The sequence below is a fragment of the Molossus molossus genome, unplaced genomic scaffold, assembly GCF_014108415.1.
Source record: "Molossus molossus isolate mMolMol1 unplaced genomic scaffold, mMolMol1.p scaffold_m16_p_6, whole genome shotgun sequence".
Taxonomy (NCBI): domain Eukaryota; kingdom Metazoa; phylum Chordata; class Mammalia; order Chiroptera; family Molossidae; genus Molossus; species Molossus molossus.
The window spans coordinates 108,595,869-108,615,545 of NW_023425399.1; the positions used below are offsets into that span (position 1 = coordinate 108,595,869).

The 19,677-nt window shown below is 34.5% G+C and overlaps 1 protein-coding gene across 12 annotated transcripts in view; it reads left to right on the forward strand.

The window, feature by feature from the left end:
- The window catches only part of RELCH (RAB11 binding and LisH domain, coiled-coil and HEAT repeat containing), a 101,540-nt gene that overhangs the window by 78,544 nt on the left and 3,319 nt on the right, over positions 1-19,677 (forward strand). For 9 of the 12 annotated variants that reach the window (XM_036244207.1, XM_036244206.1, XM_036244208.1 and 6 more), the window contains 7 exons: positions 989-1,088; positions 5,789-5,871; positions 6,655-6,718; positions 8,106-8,244; positions 10,659-10,775; positions 15,284-15,372; positions 19,528-19,598. In XM_036244207.1, the coding sequence (XP_036100100.1) occupies positions 989-1,088; positions 5,789-5,871; positions 6,655-6,718; positions 8,106-8,244; positions 10,659-10,775; positions 15,284-15,372; positions 19,528-19,598 (663 nt within the window). Of the gene's footprint in view, positions 1-988; positions 1,089-5,788; positions 5,872-6,373; positions 6,457-6,654; positions 6,719-8,105; positions 8,245-10,658; positions 10,776-15,283; positions 15,373-19,527; positions 19,599-19,677 lie in introns of those variants that run through there. The other 3 variants (XM_036244216.1, XR_004957019.1, XM_036244210.1) reach the window with 3 other exon arrangements.

Consider the following 19,677-nt stretch of genomic DNA (forward strand, 5'->3'; position numbering starts at 1 on the left):
GATTTGGCCCACAACCTGGGCATGTGCCCTGACTGGGAATCGAACTGGCAACCTGGTGCATGGGTCGACGCTCAACCAGTGAGCCACGCCGGCCAGGCTAAAAGTCATATGAAGTTTTTATATTGGATTTGTAGAATCCATAGTTTCAGTCTAAAAGATTGGCATACATGCCAGCTTTCTTGGTTTTGAGACTTTACATTTTTGGGGTTTTGTTTTTGCTTATGTATACATTCTTAATATTTTGTTATTAATACATTATAGTAAGAGAGTTGAAAAAGGCACAGACTTATGTTTTTTTAAAAACATTTGGAGAAATAAAATCAAATACAGATATGAAGAAAATTTGGTTTTCCCAAAACTGAAAAAGGAGCCCCAAGTGAAGCAGGTCATTAGGCTCCTCTTTCTGTTCCATTTGGTTGCCTAGTCCTGCTCATAATCATGTCGTCCACTGTTCAAGTAGTGTTAATCCAGTCTTCACTGGAAACACTGTCCTGCTTGTGATGGGTTCACAGACACTTTACCCTTCCATACAGATGATTTGAGTTGATGTTATTTGCTCCTACAACAACCATGTGACTTAGATAAGACATGTATTGCTTCTCCAGTTTTGATAGATAAAGAAATTTAGATCCACAGAAGCTGTAAATAACCCATCTGACTCTTAGTCTGACACTCTTTTTATATTTTCTCATAGGAAAATTTTTTTTTTTTTTATAATTTTAACTTTTATGGTATTAAAGAGTTGACATTTCTATCATTTTAGTTTAGAGAAGCTAAAAGTATAATTTTGAGTATGCTGAAAGTTTGTAGTTTTACAGGATAACTTCCTTTCTTTAAAGAATCTTAGATGTAGCCCATTAAGCTATATACAAAGCACTTCCATGTTTTACTAATATTTTTATTGTTAATATTCCTTATAAATGTAGTATTTCTCATTGCACCTGTAAGGGACTGTGGCTGTCACTTTAACACTGTTTTTTTCTTTCAGTGCAAACCCAGCCTACCACGAGTTACTGTTAACGGTTTTATGGTACGGTGTTGTCCATACTTCTGCACTTGTGAGGTGTACTGCTGCGAGAATGTTTGAGGTATGTAAACAAATGCTTCTATTGGTTCAGGTTATAATGATTTTCTCTGGAAGAGGGAGAAGAGAATGTTTAAACAAAAAGGCTTTGCATATTGTTATGTTGCTGTGTATTCTGTGGTATTGAATAGTGTCTAGTTGTGTGCTGTGTGATGGGGCAGAAAGTTAGCTTTGACATATTTTAGAATATTTTCTAACCTTAATGGGTCCTTAAATATTATTCTATTATCTGTTCCATTTCTTGAATTTTCTTTTAAATCGTATTTTAAAATTCTTTCTATGTAAATCTTTCTGACTATACTTTTCTGTTTACTGAGGTATTTGGCTACTAAAATGAACTAAAGCAATATAAGATATTTTTAAAGTCATAAAATATAGTTGTATTCGTGAGTAGCATTAAAAAATCAATTGTTGCAGTTATGGAAATATTTATTTTATTGATTACTCTTACTTCACTATTCCTTCACATATCATATCCAGAATAACATCCTTATAGACATCAGCCCATAGATTTATAAGAGAGAATAGACTGTACATATAATTTAACTAGATTTTCTTAAATCTCCACCTATCCAAGTTAACTATGAAAATTGAAATACCTGTCTTTTGTACCAATCATAGAGAACATTATATCATCACTTAGAAATATATACATATTTCTAGAACTGATATTTCAGCACTAAAATTGGTGTAGAGTATTTCTTATTGCTACTGAATCTTGCCAAGGAGCCAGACTACCTGGGTTCAGTGTCTGTCTCTGCCACTTAGGGGCAAGTCCAAACGTTGTGCCTTAGTTTTCTCATCTACAAAATGAAGATGGTAATAAGTCTCCATCCCAAAGGATTTTTGTTAATATTAAGAATTAATACTTGTAAAGCCTTTCAGTGTCTGGCACATAATAAGAGCTTAATGTTAACTGTCATTATCTTTTTTTTTATTTACTCTGTTACCTCACAAAATAATATAGTAGTTTAGAGAACATAATTATCCAAACTAAAGTGTCCAAATATACATGCGACTCTTAAAATATCTTAATTTATTTCCATAAGAAAAATGTAATAGTTCAATTCTTCCTGAATTTCAGAATTTTTCCATAATTTAAGATAAATTGCAAGTAAAGGATAGAGCTCTGATATATTTAAAATATTTACCATCTGAAACTTTTAAATATATAAAATAAATCTGTGGACTTTAAATAAAATTTCATTGTTATCTGTAGGTTGAAAATTCTTTGTCCATGATGTTCTTTGTCAAGATGAATGCCAAATTAAAAATCCAGTTTGATGTCTAATATAAGTTCCTTCTGGGTATAAATAATTTTTGATTATTCAGGTTGGAAAAAGAGTAGTTATCATGAAAGAAAAAAGTCTTTCTTTAAACCCTTTCTTCTCCTAAAAGAAAAAAAAGCATCCTTCTAAATGAAGAGCTGTTTCTTTATTTAATTTACACTCTTCATAGGATTGTATTCTATATAAGAACTATTGCTTTTAAACCATTTGTTTCTAAAATGTATGTATACACTGATGAAGCAAATCATGTAAGTGGAAATAATTTAAATAAAATGAAGCATCCACCCCTTTTTGTTTTTTGGTTTTTTTCTACCTTATTTCTCATATGTGGCTTTTGTTGGGTTTTGGTCTCTATGTTTGCTGTAAGAGCTGGTCTGAAAACTATCCCTAGGCTTATCAGTGTTCTCTCAGGTTGATTATGAGCTTCTGAGTCTAATTTGAGAGACTTATTTCAACATTTTTTCAAATTAATTTATGATAAAAAAATTTTCACTGAGCATACTAGTAAAAGTCATCAGTAGGAAAAATTAGTTACTTTTTTGTCAATGACCCTTATTTTAAATAAAATTATATTAAAGGAATTAAGTATATTTATAAGATTTCTTTTAATACTAATAGTTTATAATTTATGATTATGCCTGCCCCAGCCCCACAACATCAGTTAATTTAAATTTAAAACATAAAATTGGTTTAGAGTAAATGATGTGAACTAGAGACTGTTGAGACAAAAGCAAGAAATGATATACCAGGAACATAACATGAGATACTTTAGTGAAATTGAACACTAATTTTACAGTGTGTGAGTTTTCACACACTGGACAAAAAGGGGGAAACCCAGTCAGTCATGTTATTCTCATTGTTAAATAATTTCTTTTTTTTTTTTTTTTATCCTCACCCGAGGACATTTTTCCATTTTTTTGTACAGATAGAGTGGGAGGGAGAGAGAGGTAGAGAGAGAGAGGGAAACATCGATGTGAAAGAGACACATCGAGTGGCTGCCACCCGCACGACCAACCAGGGCCGGGGACAAACTGCAACCGAGGTACATGCCCTTAGCGGGAACCGAACCCGGGTCTCTCCGGACTGCAGGCGGACGCTCCAACCGCTGAGCCAAACTGGCCAGGGCTTAAATAATTTCTTATATCAATCATAAGGAAATTAATCATGTGACATTGGACTGAGGGCATAGGCTTTAAGACAGATGTCATTGAGTCCATTTTCTAACTTTGCTTCTAAAACCCTAGACAAGTTATGTAACTTCTAAGGCCTATTTCTTCATCTGTTAAAACACTGATAATAATGTACTTACCTCATCAGGTTTGAAATCAGATGAGATATTGTATGCAAAGTGTGTAATAATAGATAGCTCTTAAATACTGCTTTTTTGGTATTCTAGCTTAACAAAGAAATTAGACTTAAAAACCCAGAGCATTGAAAATTTAACTTGTCCCTAGATTTTTTTTTTTAAATGCTTTTTGGCTGGTACAAGATAGCAGACATTTCAAAATATACTTTACTGATTCAAACCTAAACTACTTATTTATAAAATGATACAGAGATAAGAGTTTTATTTAACAGTATTTAAACTTTTTTTCTATTTCTTTGTACCTGATATCATTAATATTTAAAATAGTAAAAATAAATAAATGAAAAGTTCTTATGTAATTTTATTCCTGCCTAATTATCCATGGCTTTTTATAAAAATTATTTCAGAATATTGAAGTAGATTCTAAAGTGAATCAGTTGTTAAATGGTAACAGATTATTATAAAATTAAGAACCTTCACATAAAGTGAGCTCTGCTCCCTCTGTTGAATTTTGTGTAGGAGGAAGGTGTTAACATATGCTCACAGTGTTGGGCTTTTGTTACTAAAAATTATGGCATCTTTTATCTTCCAAGAGAACAGATTGATTAGCATTTAGCATTAATTTGTGTTTACGTTCTGAAATTGAGAATTTAGGATTAGGATATTGCCCTTCTCTATTGAACTCAAAAAAACTCAGTAATTTTTATAAAAACAAGATGCATCTTCTCAACATTGTGCTTTTGTTCTATGATATAGGATTGATCACTAAATGAGTTCTTTTATGATTATAGAGATGGGTCTAATTGTGCTCATCATATATACTTTTGTATTTATTTGAGCCTTTAGAGAAATATAAAACAAAGAACTCTTTGACTTGAACCAGTTAAAAAATATATATATTTTTTTATCCTCATCCGAGGACATTTTTCCATTCTTCGCACAGATAGAGTGGGAGGGAGGGAGAGAGAAACATCGACGTGAAAGGGACACATCGAGTGGCTGCCACCCGCACGACCAACCAGGGCCGGGGACAAACTGCAACCGAGGTACATGCCCTTAGTGGGAACCGAACCCGGGTCTCTCCTGACCGCAGGCCGATGCTCTAACCGCTGAGCCAAACTGGCCAGGGCAAAATATTTTTTTAATATATTTATTATTGTGATAACTGGTTTATAACAATTTATAAATTTCAGGTGTGGAGCATTATAAATTGATATCTTATGCTCACCACCAAAAATCTAGTTTTCATCCATCTTCATACAATAAAAATTTTTTAATTTAATAAATTTTTTTTAATATCACAAATCTTACATACTTGGATTACTTACAGTAATTAACCTCATGTTTCTTAAATGTTTAGTCTTTGTCAGGCACAAGATTTAGGTGTATTATGTATAACTGGTAGCATAACTAGATGACAGTATCACCATTTTCAGATGAGAAAACTTGAATTTCAAGAGATTATGTAATAATAGATCTAAGGCTACATGGCTAATAAGTGGAGAGCTAGAATCTGAACCCAGGTCTTATTCCCATCTGTCATACTTTCCACTGGGCTATATTATATCCCTGTACTTCAGAAGAGAAAGCTATGTGATGTAAAAGGTTGGGGATTTTCTATGCAGTTTTTAAATTTACTAGCTGTAGAACAACCAGAGGTAATGTAGTGGTGGCTGCTAGCCGTTTGAGTTTTGTTAAAAACAGTCCAGCTTGTGCCTTGTTGGTCAAAATCAAATCACACCAGACTTCTTAAAGAGTTTAAACCACAGAACCCAGTATGTGTCTTCTTTTTAGCTTTTTTTAAGTTTTCTTTTAAATTGCATTTTAATTGAACATCAAAACTACGTAGAAGATTTGACCAAAAGTACAAGCTGCCATTGAATTGGTGACACACTCAGTTTTGTAGACTGCCAGGCACTGAAGCTTCATTTTCCTCCCGAGCACTCTCTGCCTGTATAAAGCACTCTGGTAGCAATATTTGCTTAGCTTCTAATTTTGTTTTTGCTTTGTGTTTTCTCTCTTTCTCTTGGTTATTCCTTTCTTCCTCCCGTGGCACTGTTTGCTCTTAACATGCATCATCTGTGAATACCCCCTGCGCCGACCAATCAGCTGTTGGTGAAGGGGGTGAATGAAACTCTGGTAGCTCAGAGGGTTGTTCCTGCTCTCATTACTCTCTCCAGTGACCCTGAAATGTAAGTGTGGTCCCTGCCTTTTACATTCAGCATCCCTTTCAAAATGTGCCTGTCAAGAAGTAACCATCAGCTTTTAAATGCATTGAAGAATCCATTTATCTCTTTAAAATAATAATATTGGAGTATGCTTACTGATTTTAAACTTTAGCATACTTAAGATATGTATGTACCTTTAGGTCAGCCTTCACAATAAGCTTAATTTGGAGGCCAAATATTTAAAAATATATATTAGTAGTATTCTCAGTAAACATTTCCAAAAGTTAAAATATGCTGATGGACTATTTCTTCCAAGCCAAGAAGGGATGCTCTGCTAATCTCACTAATATGTTGTTACCAGTAAGTATAGTGGCATGAACCAAAGGCTTAACATTTTAATGTCTCGAGTGGGTGACTTAAACCAAGAAAGGCCAATCAGTCTGCCTGCCCATCCTCAGTCACAGCTAACCCAGTTCTCATTCCAGTTTACCAAACCATTTTTTATTGCATGTTGACTGGTTTACAGCTGACTCTTCGAGGCATGAGTGAAGCGTTAGTTGACAAGCGGGTTGCTCCGGCCCTTGTTACCTTGTCCAGTGATCCTGAATTGTGAGTTTCACAGACTGCGACCTTAAGTTATCCTGTCTGCCTTTTTGAGCATTCTTCTGGTCTGCTTTTTTAAATTTTAATTTGTCATTGAGAGACTTAATACAGTATATTTACATTGTACTTACTTTGATATACATTTTAATAATAGTTATTCATCTGAAAGAAAGCTTCAGTTTCCTTCTCTTTTAATTCTAACAGCTCTGTCAGGATTGCCACAATTCCGGCCTTTGGCACTATTATGGAAACAGTCATTCAAAGAGAGGTAGGAAATGATTGAAATTTACTTCTATCTATGTATTGTTGAGGTGATGATAACACATCATGATACATGTACCTGGTGGGGTGGGAGGCCAGGGAGCATCATGCCTTTCATTTTATTTCTTAGCGGCCAGAGGAGGATCTCAGTATTTGAAAACATAATAGTCTGCCCAAAGTATATTATCATATCCTAAGGAAGTCTCTAGTCTTCCTTCTCAATTAGAAAATTAAGTATAAGCCAACTCTCAGATGTTCTATTTTAAGCCTGGTTGGGTATTGCAGTTTCGGATAATCCTTCAAACCAGATCCAGCTCCAGCACCTCTGTTACGCACTAGACTTCTAGACAGTCTACATAAAGTCCTGATTGCCAGTTTGTACAGACTTGGTGTCACAAATGGAGGCTGGGGGGCACATGAATTTTCTCCTGCCTGTCGTTGATGTCAAGCTGCAATCATCCATTGGACTGGGGCCTCGTCGCAGCACACCTCACTGTGACAGAGCCCTGCCTGCTACACACTACCAGTCTCCTCCCGAAAACTTTATTTTGATTTAGAAACTTATGTTTTAATTTCAAGCTTATTAGGTTTTATCTGCAACATTAACTGTAAGTCACTTCTCAAAATTAGTATCAAAATGTCATTATTATGAAATTGGACATGGCTTTATACAAATGCAAAACTCTACAGATTAGAAGATAAATTATTTGTGGACATATTACTTAGCCACTTAAATGCACAACAAGGTTTTACATCTAACAGACATTTACCAAAAAAAACCCACTATTTTGTAAAATCCCTTTGTCATGTAGATTTTTATAACAAAAATTAAATAACTTCGTTAGTTATGGAAAAAATGTTTTCTATTTTTCACTTATATATTTCACTGGTGAAGCAACATAAAAAAAGTACATCATTCTGCCAAGCTTGCAGTTTTGGCAGAATTTCAACATGTTCTTAAATCCTAAAATAAAAACGTCTCTTAGCGAAATGTGAGTAAGATGTAAGTCATTAGTGACTCATTGCTTTCAGAAGGTGAATAGTTGGGTAACTTACACTGTGATTTGTTTTAAGACTTATAATTTAGATACAAAATATTATTTATCTCTTTTTTTCCCCCCCTAAATATTATGGGGTCTTTTTATTTAACAGTTGTTCATGTAATACTTTTTTATTTCCTAAAACAAAAAAATGAGGAATTAAGGATAAAAATGTAAAACCTTTTCATAGTCAAAAGACTAAATAAGTACTTCATTTCAAATTTCTACTGCCATGTTGCTATAAAACATTTGACTCCAACACTGCAAGCCATGTTTAATATGTATCTTTGTCTCTAACAACTGTACTCAACTTTTAATATTCTATAAAATGACTGTGCAATATCCCATTTCAAGTTGCTGGAAAGAGTGAAAATGCAGTTGGCTTCTTTCCTGGAAGATCCTCAGTATCAAGACCAATATTCTTTGCACACGGAGATCATAAAAACATTTGGTAGAGTTGGGCCAAACGCAGAACCAAGGTTCCGAGATGAGTGTAAGTTGTATTTTTCTACCTTTTTTTCTGAATTGTAATGTCAGATCAAAGAATTTCTCATGTGAAAACCTTTCTCCACTTTTATCATTCATGTACTGAAAGCTGTAAGTGAAACAAGTTGGTTATTGTGAATTTATCAGTATTACTATTAGTGGATGGTTTCTTATACTAGATACCGATTGCTGTAACATGTATGAAAAGTAACTCAAACAATTTCAAGTTATTTTTAAAACTTTACTTAATAATTGTTAATGTCAAAATACTATGCTGCCTTATATTTAGAGCTTATTATTTAATTCTTATTTTTAAAGAAATTTTTGTGTTTCTAGATATATTATGAAAAATATGCATTTCTTCTACTTAGCACGCATTCAGCGAGGCTATATTATTTTGTTTTAATTCACAGCTTGTTGATTTGTTAAGTGATCTTCAGGGTTATCTGCTGAAACATTTTCTCATGTTTCTATAGTATCACTTGACTGTGGGCCTCAACCTTCAGGATAATTTCTTTGAGTGGCAGCAAAGCTTCCAGTAATTATTACTCCAAATGCATATCAGTTATCACTGCTGCACTTTATCCTTTCATTCTTCACAATTTGACGTGTTCTAAAGAGGATCCCAGTTTGGCTTTTTAAGTCAGTTTTCTTTCTAGTACAAAATTGGATTCTCCCACAGACTAATTATTGCATATCCAGCCTGGTAGTTTTAAGAGTCATCAACAGAAAATCAGGATTTGACCGCAGTGTCCAAAAGGCCTGCTGGAGGTCATGGACACTTACTGAGCTACAGACACACGGTCACGAGATCGTTTTTCAATGGACAACATGAGGAGAAAATACCAGTATTTCATAATTAGTTAACAGAAAAAGGTTTGGTATTTTAGTTAGAGATAGGAATAGTTCCATATGAAGTAACATCAGATTCACAGGTAACCCTAGTAAAAGTCTGAAGGTGCTGGGACTAACTTTGTAGAGTCTGTGATTGCACCAAAGCAAGGAGAGTCTCGGCTCCTGGGTCAAGAAATAGGCTAAACAGACGATGAAATGGGTTTTTGGTATGTGTCATGTTGTTGAGTTAATAACGCTCTGAACATGATCTAACCTTTTGAGTACATTCAAAAGAAAGGTGTATGTGTCACAGAAAAGAAAGAAATTTTCATAACGGTTCCAAAAAGATTAAGGATAGAAGTTTCCACTGCTTGAATATGTGTAGTAACCAATGCGAAATGAAAGAAGTCACTGTAGTTGGTCCAGTGAGCCACACCGGCCGGGCATATTTTTGAAATTTTACGTTATTCATTGAGATATAAGATATTGTATCCATTAAGTGACTTTGAAACTCAACTACCAGTGCTGTTGAGAAGTATGTGCTTATGAATTGTGTTTTGGGTTCTCCAACCTAGCAGAGACTTGTGATCAACAGAGGCCATGCTATCAACAATTTGATAATCGCAGACCCTGGAGCCATTTCTCCAAGGAACACTGGTTTTAATGGGAAATGCTATGTATTTAGAAGACACAATCTTAGGCACTAGAGGGACTCACTACTATTAAACTGATTGCTGTGTTGGGCCATCACTTTTATTTTACCAGTAGGTTACCTGTATATTTTTTTTCTTTTTAAATTTGTTTTTCTTTATTGATTTTAGAGAGAGAGGAAGGGAGAGGGAGAGAGAGACAGAAACATCAATGAGAGAGAACATCGATTGGCTGCCCCCTGCTCCCCCCACTGGGGATTTGGCCCATAACCTGAGCGCTTTCCCTGATGGGAATTGAACCAGTGACCTCTTCTTGATGCAGGGGGTCGACGCTGAACCAGTGAGCCACACTGGCCAGGCATATTTTTGAAATTTTACATTATTCATTGAGATATAAGATACTGCATCCATTAAGTAACTTTGAAACTCAACTACCAGTGCTGTTTGACATTGGTCTTTGCTAAGAATTTGAGGAACTAGAACTAATAGCCTTATAAAGATGTGAAATAATTTGATGTTGAAAAAGAATACATATAGTGTATTTATCTTTTGTTTAATTGCATTGGTAATACCTGATTTTTATAAAGAAACTTACATGTAAAGAAAATACAAGAAGTAGGTTGTTTACATTTGTTTCTTTAGTTTTTATTTTTCAAATTGGGAAACTGAATTGCAGTGAGGCCAAATGACCTATAGTTAGGTCATAATAACAGTGCTCTAGTCTGTTTCTCCCAAATCCTAGATCATTCTTTATTCTGAAAAGCATGCTTTCTTTCCTAGTAAGAGAAAGCAAGCATAGGATGTGGCAGATTTTTGAAAATCATCTAGAGTTAAAATGACATTTTATAGATTAAAATGAAAAATTATTTTTTAAGATGCATGAATGTTGTGTGAGCATGTTTTGGATAAAATGTAATACTTTCCTTTTCTTTTTCAGTTGTTCTACCACATTTGCATAAGTTAGCCTTGGTGAACAACTTACAGATTGTGGATTCGAAAAGACTGGACATTGCTACCCATCTTTTTGAAGCCTACAGTGCGCTTTCCTGTTGTTGTATCCTTGAAAAAGTGTATCTGTGTTTATATAACTACTCTCACAGTGAGTCGCCTCCATTGTTAAAGGTTAAGAAGTAGAATTCTTGCCCTGGCCGGTTTGGCTCAGCGGTTAGAGCGTCGGCTTTCGGTCCAGAGAGACCCGGGTTCGGTTCCCGCTAAGGGCACGTACTTCGGTTGCAGTTTGTCCCCGGCCCTGGTTGGTTGTGCGGGTGGCAGCCACTCGATGTATCCCTTTCACATCAATGTTTCTCTCTCTCTTCCTCTCTCTCCCTCCCACTCTATCTGTACAGAAAATGGAAAAATGTCCTCAGGTGAGGATAAAAAAAATATAAAAAAAAAAAGAAGTAGAATTCTTTTTCTTCAACTTACATAAGGATTGCAGAAAAGTACAATTTTGATTTGACTTGTCCCACCCCTTATTCTAGCCATCTCATAATTTTAGAAGATAATTGTAAGTCCTCTGTGCTTATATAGTTTTAAAAACACTGACTAAAGTTTTATTCATGTTAACCAGCTATATAACTGAGCAAGAAATGAATTATAGCTGAGGCTTTTGTTCATCAAAAGAAAGCTTTGTATGTGTCCTGGCATTTGCATTTTTCAGTGAATGTTGAACCATCTGTATCCAGAGGAATACAGTGAATACCTCTTGAGAGATATCATTAATTGAAAAAGTACAGTGCACCCTGGCCAGTGTGGCTCAGTTGCTTGGAGCATCGTCCCACACACCAAATAGGTGGCAGGTTCGATCCCTGTTCAGGGCACATACCAGAGGCAACCAATCTATGTTTCTCTCTCTCTCCCTCTGTCTTCCCTGTCTCCCTCTTTCTTTCCCTTTCTCTCTTTAAAATCAATTTTTAAAAAATTTGAAAAAATACAGCACCAATGTGGCTGATCATCTTCAGTGAAGGTAGAAGTGGAGGAAAGCTCAGAGATGATCTAACCCACGTCATCCACTGATTTTTATAAATGATTAAAGTGAAATTTACATTAGGAACTTATGTTTTTTATAATTAAAAGGCAAAACTCTGACTAGAACAAAGGACTTCAGCTAAATGTTCTCTTTACTATTTAGGCCTAGTAGAATAAAACTAAGGAGGAAGTAAAGATAAAAATGAGCAAAGTGAAGTCCAGCTTCTAGGCTCTCCCCTTGAAAGGCAGGTGAGTTCAAGAAAAGGGAAATAAGGTCAAAAGGGAGTGAAAGGCCAGCTACTCAAACAGACATAAAGTACGTGCTGGACAGCATGATCGGAGCGTTTGGGTACGGTAGAAAGGAAATGACAATAGAGAGGTTTCTAGTGATTCATAGGAGAAAGTGGAGGACAAAGGAAGGGTTTCAAGATTAAAATTTATGGTTTTATATTTTTTAATTGAATTTATTGGGGTGACATTGGTTAATAAAATAGAGGTTTATATAAGTTTCAGGTGTATAGTTCTGTAATACATCAACTGTATATTGAGTTTCATGTTGTTATATACCAATTTGACGTAATAAAGGGAACAGATAATTTTCAATAAAACAAATATGTTCCAAAATGCCACTGAAACTCATTGGCACAAGATTCTTGACAGGAATGTTCCAATGGGAGGTTATTTTTGTTCAGAATAAATCAAATGGAGAAAGTAGAAACTTAGAACTGTTTGGTGGGGAGCTATTTGTACTTTTGGAACTGTTAAAACTTGAAGTTGGATGAGTGGTTGAGAGCATTTTATTTCTGGAACCTACTAAAAACAATTCATCTGGCTAGTGTAGCCATTATTTTATAATATAGATTATAAAGTAGACAGAGACACCATATTTTGATAATGTTGTGCCTCAACTCTTCATTAGTCCAACTTCTATAAGTTTAATTCTACTGAAAGGAGAACCTATTATCATTCTTGATTTATCTTGTTGGCATTTTCAACTTATTAAAGATAGAGGAAGCAAAAAGAGGAAGTGAAACTCTGAATTAGCAAGGAAGAGCTCTTCAGTAATGGAGAAGTGTCAGGACCCTTACAAGAAAGTAGTCATGGCAGGTCAGAGTTTGCATTTCACAGAAAGAAAATATTGGAATGTTTATACGTGTCCCCTAGACTTTGTAAAAGTAGTTGTTTAAAAACTGAAGCATTAAGTCATGTGTATTCTTAAATAGCAGAGAGTTTCTAAAGGAATATGTCTCAAGGAAAATGGGGAAGTCAAAAGATCAAAAATTTTAGCTCCGTAGAGCTAAATTTTCCAAGTGGGTAGAGCAGTGGTTTCTAAAAAGCATAAAAGTCTGCATAGAAGGAATGTTATTGTGGGTTTAAGTATACACCAAATATTACTAGAGTAGATATAGTAAAAAAGTCTTTGCACCAGTGCAATAAGGGGAGGAACCAGCTTAACAATAGACCCCATTCAAGTACTAAAAATGTTAGTTCTGCATGAGTCAGAGCTTGTACTTGTGTCAACAGGATGGTGTGGCCACTAATAAAATCACATTGTCCAAATCTGTTCTGCTATCCTTTGCATTCTGAGCTGGTAGAACACAAGCATATTTCTGTCAACACTGACATGATATTTGAATAAGGAATTAGAATAGCTGTAGTATTTAACATTCAACTTAATAATAAGTCAAGAAATCATATGTTTAAAATTTTTGAAGAAATTTAGAAATGTTGAACTGGAGAAGAGAAGGCTTGGGGACGAAAAGATAATTCAAAAATTATTTTAAAGGTTGTTATTATAGAAGAAAGTTTAGGCACACTGTAACTAAGGTGCAGAACTAACACTAGCAAGCAGAGGTCACAGAGAGGCCCCTTCTGTGTCAGACTTTCTAATGGAGCTATCTAAAAATGCAATGATAAAAAATAAAATAAAATAAAATAAAATAAATAAATATGCAATGATCTGTCTAATGAAACTGTAATATCATGTCGTCGTTAGCAGCCAGGGGCCTTGTGACCATCATTCACTGATGAGGTAGGTGATTCCCAATATGAAATAGGACCAAATTACCTCTAAGTCTTGCCCTTAAGAAAGACTGTTTGATTCATTGGGGGAAAAGTAGAAACAAACAGTGAGTAGAAAAAGAGGAGAGTGAATTCCCTCTTACCTCCCAAAAGGCCGTATTCAGTTTCTCATTCCATGTGCATATTTCTAGATCAGTCTCAACTACCAATCCAAAGGTCACTCACAGCTCTGCCTTGGTGGTACTTTCCACATATCTAGAAAACAAGATTACATGACCATTAGGTTACAGCCTTTTCTCTATCTATAGAGGTTTGGTGATAAGTCATTCATCATATATAGGAACCTTGTTTACAAACAAATTTTAATTATAACTATTTTTAAGGCCACAATTGTATAATACATATATTATACTGATTTTTTTTTTTTTTTTTTTTTTAATTAATGAAATTTTATTTTTCTAAAAAGACTAATTGACTCATATTTATAAGGGAACTTATTTACTGGCATTTTAACTTTTAATATAGAATAATATTATTAGAAAGAACTATTTTTAAATGGCTAACAACTGTGATAAGATGAGAATGTGTCAGAATTGATGTGAATAAGCAAGGTGAATTGTTTTCTTGAAAAATGCATCAGTTTTCTTGATTCCTTTGAATGTCAACATAATCAACTAAAACTCAAAGATGACCAGGAAATATTACAGTATTAATATTACAGTAAAAGCTCTCTTACTCAATTCAATTAGGGCCAATAGTAGATCAATTTAATAGGATTATTAAAGCAAAAAATTAAGAGAATGTTAGATACCTAAGATAACTTATTTTTAATTTGAAATACATAAATGTATTGCCTTTACCAATTTTTGATGTAGGACTAAGGCATTTCGCTTGTGTGAATCTGCTGATTGGATTTTAAACATTATCTCTCTGAGACAAACATCTATCATGTAATTGACTGTGATTTTCAGTTTAAGTTTTTAAAAAACAGATTAGGAAACATTTCTGCTACTGGAAACTTTCAATTTAGTTGTCATGGAGACATCAGTTTTCTTACTTTTCTTTTCTTTTTTACTCCTCACCCAGGGATGTTTCATTCATTGATGAGAGAGAGAGAGAAATATCAACCAGTTACCTCTCGTACCCTGACTGGGGATCAAAACCACAACCTGTGTATATGCCCTGACCAGGAATTGAGCCCACAACCCTTTGGTGCATGGGACAATGCTCTAACCGGCCAGGACCAATTTTCTTACTCTTTATACTCACTTTACTCATTTAAACATCCAATTAAAGTACGTGATTTAATTTTCACATTATTTCATGTTTACATAACGTAATTGTGTAATGTTGCAATAATGAATACTACTGACAGAGATTTGTGGGAATACAAATGGACTCTTGATAAGTAACTAACTCAACAAACCAGAGTCATACTTGAGGAAGCCTACTTAGTCTAGGTATGCCACAGGCGTTATTTAAAGGAGCTGCTGCTTTTATATTATTCTACTGTTCTTTTGGACATACTAGTTTTTGTTTGTTTTTTAAATTCCTTAACTATGTTGTCTCAAGTCATTTCAGAGGATTTAATGGTTAATCACTTTTTACCTGGTCTCAGATGTTTACGCACTGACATGGAACATCTTTCTCCCGAGCATGAGGTAAGCTACTATGATGATGAAGCCATAGAGATTATTTGTGGCACGTTCATGTGTTTTAATATCTCCTGTAGAGATTTGTATTCCTCTTTATGTGAGGCATGATTATGATATGCTGTACCTACATTTTTAAAATCTAGTTCAATGTCATTTTATGGATTTATTTACTAGTTATGAGATCTTAAGCAATTTCTTTAACATCATTGAGCCTGTTTCATTCTCTAAAGTAGGGATAATGTACTCTGCTTCACTGAATTTTAAATAGAATTTAATAAGATAATGTACACGAAATGCTTTTAATCTATAAAGTACTATACAATGTTATCTCTGACCATTAACTTTTAAAAGAAAGATTTATGAAAGAAAGATTTATATCTTCTGTCTCCTTTTCCTCATAACTCTTTCACTCTATTTGTCTCCCTATTTCCTCCAAAACCCTGCCACTCATTTCTTATTCTATATTTTCAACCTGCCTTTCTGTAGCTTTTCTTTAATCTATCATGGTTGATTCTCCCCTCTTAAAGGAAGCAAAACAAAAACAAAATATTTTCTTCATCTCTCCCCCCTAAATCCCTTAGTCTGCTCACTGTGTCAACTTGCACACTGCCTGTTGGTGTACCATATCCACCACTATCACACCAACCCAGTGAGCTGCTGTTCCTAAGACCACTGGTGATGAGACAAAGGGCACTTTTCAGACTTAATAGGACTATATAGGAGTCTGTACCCTTTTCATCCATATCTTTGTCAGCAGATGGTATTCTTAAGACATTTTTATTTGGTAGATATAATAAAATAGTATCTGATTATGGTTTTTATTTGCATTTTCCTGTTCATTGTCAAACTTGAACAGCCTTTGTTTGTAGACTAGTTATATCCTTCAATCAAAGCCTATTTAGGTTTTTTTGCCCATTTTTTATTTGGGTTGTCTCTTTTCCTGTTATTTCTTTATTTTTATTTTTATTTATTTATTTATTTTTTTTTATCCTCACCCGAGGACATTTTTCCATTTTTTGTTCAGATAGAGCGGGAGGGAGAGAGAGGAAGAGAGAGAGAGAGAAACATCGATGTGAAGGGACACATCGAGTGGCTGCCACCCGCACGACCAACCAGGGCCGGGGACAAACTGCAACCGAGGTACATGCCCTCAGCGGGAACCGAACCCAGGTCTCTCTGTACCGCAGGCCAACGCTCTAACCGCTGAGCCAAACCGGCCAGGGCTCCTGTTATTTCTTTAAAATGTATTATATATTTGAAATATCAGTATTTCGTTTTGTGTTTTGTGAATATCTTTTTCAATTTGTGATGTGTCTGCACATTTTGGCATTGATCATTTCCAAAAGACATTATCTCCTATACTTCTAAAATGTTTAAAATTTTATTTTTAGAAAAAAAAATTCTTAATTCATCTAGAATTGGTGAGAGGTAGTGTTCCAATTACACTGTTTTTCTCTGTGGATAAGCAGTTGTGCCATTACTGCCTGTTAAACAGTTCATCGTGTCTATACTGACTGGCGGTGCCACCTCCATCATGCATGGAGTTCATGTGTGCATGTGTCTGTTATTAGGGAACATTCTTTTCCATTGGTCTCATGGTCAGTTATTGAAACAGTGATATACAGCCCTGGCCAATTTGGCTCAGAGGTTGGAGCGTCGGCCTGCAGACCAGAACGTCCTGGGTTCGGTTCCCCCTAGGGGCACTTACTGAACTTATGTCTGGCCAACTGGAGAAACTTTATATATAAAAAAATATATATAAAAATATATATATATAAAACTTTATATATATATATATATATATATATATATATACATATATATATATATAAAAGAAACAGTGATATACAGTCTTCACACAGTGGCCTTGTTAGTGATAGTGAAGAATGAAAGGGGGTTCGTATCGTAAGCTTACTATGTGCCAGTGACTGAGCTAAGGCCTTTATGTTTATGAACTCATGCTAATTTTCCAAGTTACCCATTGATATAGACATTGTTGTTCTTCCCATATTACAACTAAGAAAACCACAGGGCTGAGAATAATTACATAAATTGGAGGGGAGGAAAAGCCCAGCATTGCAGCATTGCATTGTGGCCTTTTTCTAGAACTGCTCATGGCCCTTAGCTTTTTCATGTATATTTTAGCATTATCTTAATCAGGTTCAAAAAAATCTCATTCAGATTTTTATTGAAATTGAATTGATTCTATAAATTAATTTGGAGAGACATTATCTTCATGATTTTAAGTCTTTCTTTCCAGAATATGCTATATCTTATATTTATTTAGATCTCTTTTAGTAAAGTTTTATAATTTCATCTGAGAAAATGTGGTACCTTATATTTATAATGTCATTATGCTATCGTTTTTAGGAGTATATATTTTTTAACCCTTTCTTGCTGTTGTATAGAAATAATGTAACTTTTGTACTTTGAACTTATGTCTGGCCAACTGGAGAAACTTTATTATTCTAATAAAATGTCTTATTTTATTGGTGTATGTTTTATTTTTTTACCTTGCTGTAGGATCTATATTGCTATCCCTTTTTCACTTCTGATATTAACTCATTTCTTGCTTTCTTTGTAAAATAGTTTTCAGAGGGATTTATTGTTTTTATTAATGTTTATTCATTTTATTAATGTTTCCTGACATTGAACTTTTGCCTGTGTTGATTTTTCTCTATTCATTTTCTGTTTCATTCACTTCTATTTTCATCTTTATTTTTGTTTTCTTTAGGTTTAATTACTTTTATATTTTTCTGATTTCTTAAGGAGGAAGCTTAGATTTACTTTTAACTTTATTTATTTAACTTATTTACTTTTTGACTTTTCTTATTTCTAACACATGAATTTAAGGCTGCTCAGAAAACCTCCACGTAAATTGTAACATTCTTCACCTTGGTCTCCTACTGCTCCTTAACTTCCTCAGTGTTCTTTCCAAAGCCCTTATCACCTTCTAATATACTATCTAATTTATCTATTCTTTTTATTTTTATTTATCTGTGGGGGTTTTTTTATTTGTTTTTTTTTTTTTTTGTATTTATTGTCTAGAATGTAGGGACATAAGCTCTTCACAAGGAAGGAATGCTGTCTATTTTTATTTGCTGCATTCTCTATGTTTAAAAATGTGCCTGACACATAGTAGGTGACAGGTATTTGCTGTTTAGTGGCCTTCGTGCCCAAACATAGGCCAAGAATATTCAGGAATGCTATTTGTTTCTGTGTGGTTGCTAGCAACGGGAGCAGTAGCTTCTTAGACCCCTTCACCCTTTCCATCCCTCATTCAGTCTCCCTGCAAAAATGATGTGAACTCTTAGATGCCCAATGTATAGTATCCCAGACTATAGTAGCCACAGACCTATACCTGGTCTCTGCTGTAAACATTAAAATAGAGCACTTTGCTTTTTGCAAGCTGAAGAAAGCAAAGGTATAGGGGACAGAACAGCTTTTACTGGGAAAATATGTGTGTGGCCATGATATGGTATATGTTTAATGTATAGATATATACAAATTTTACTTTTAACATTAGACGGTAGGGAAACTAAGGGAGAATGGGAATCACATTTAGAAGGAAGGTTAGTCAAAATCAAAATGAATTATTAAGTTATATGATTGATATCTTTTAATGCTATTTCTGTACCTGATCTAGTGATCTAAGGTGAATTCCTTTAACAAAGTAACTGTCAAAACAATGGACATGGACAACAAAGCTGGAGGTAGGGTGGGGAGGGTGGGGGTGGAGTATCAGTGGGGGAAAAAGGAGAAACATCTGTAACAAAATAAATTAATTAACTTAAACTTTACTTTTTTTTTTTATTTGAATTATTTCTTTATTTGATGTTAGAGAGACAGAGGAAGGGAGAGAGAGAGATAGAAACATCGATGAGAGAGAACATCAATTGGCCTCCTCCTGCATGCTCCCTCCCCCTCCCTGGGGATCAGGCCCACAACCTGGGCATGTGCCCTGACAGGAATCAAACCAGGGACCCCTTGGTGCCTGGGTCAACGCTCAACCACTGAGCCACACTGGCTGGGCAAAACTTTACATTTTTAATTAGCATATTTGCTTATGGGAATATTAAAAATTAAATTAAAACTTTTGATTAACCATAGCATTTCACTGTGTCAACTATATTTTGTTAAAGTGATTTCTTTTTCAATCAGGTTATTTTAAGTTCCATGATAAAAGAATGTGAACAAAAAGTAGAGAATAAGACTGTCCAAGAGCCTCAAGGGTAAGACATTAATTCTCTGTTTAAGGCTTTATGTTAACCTTAATTTCTCTAAATTTTCTATACATGGTCATGTTCTATT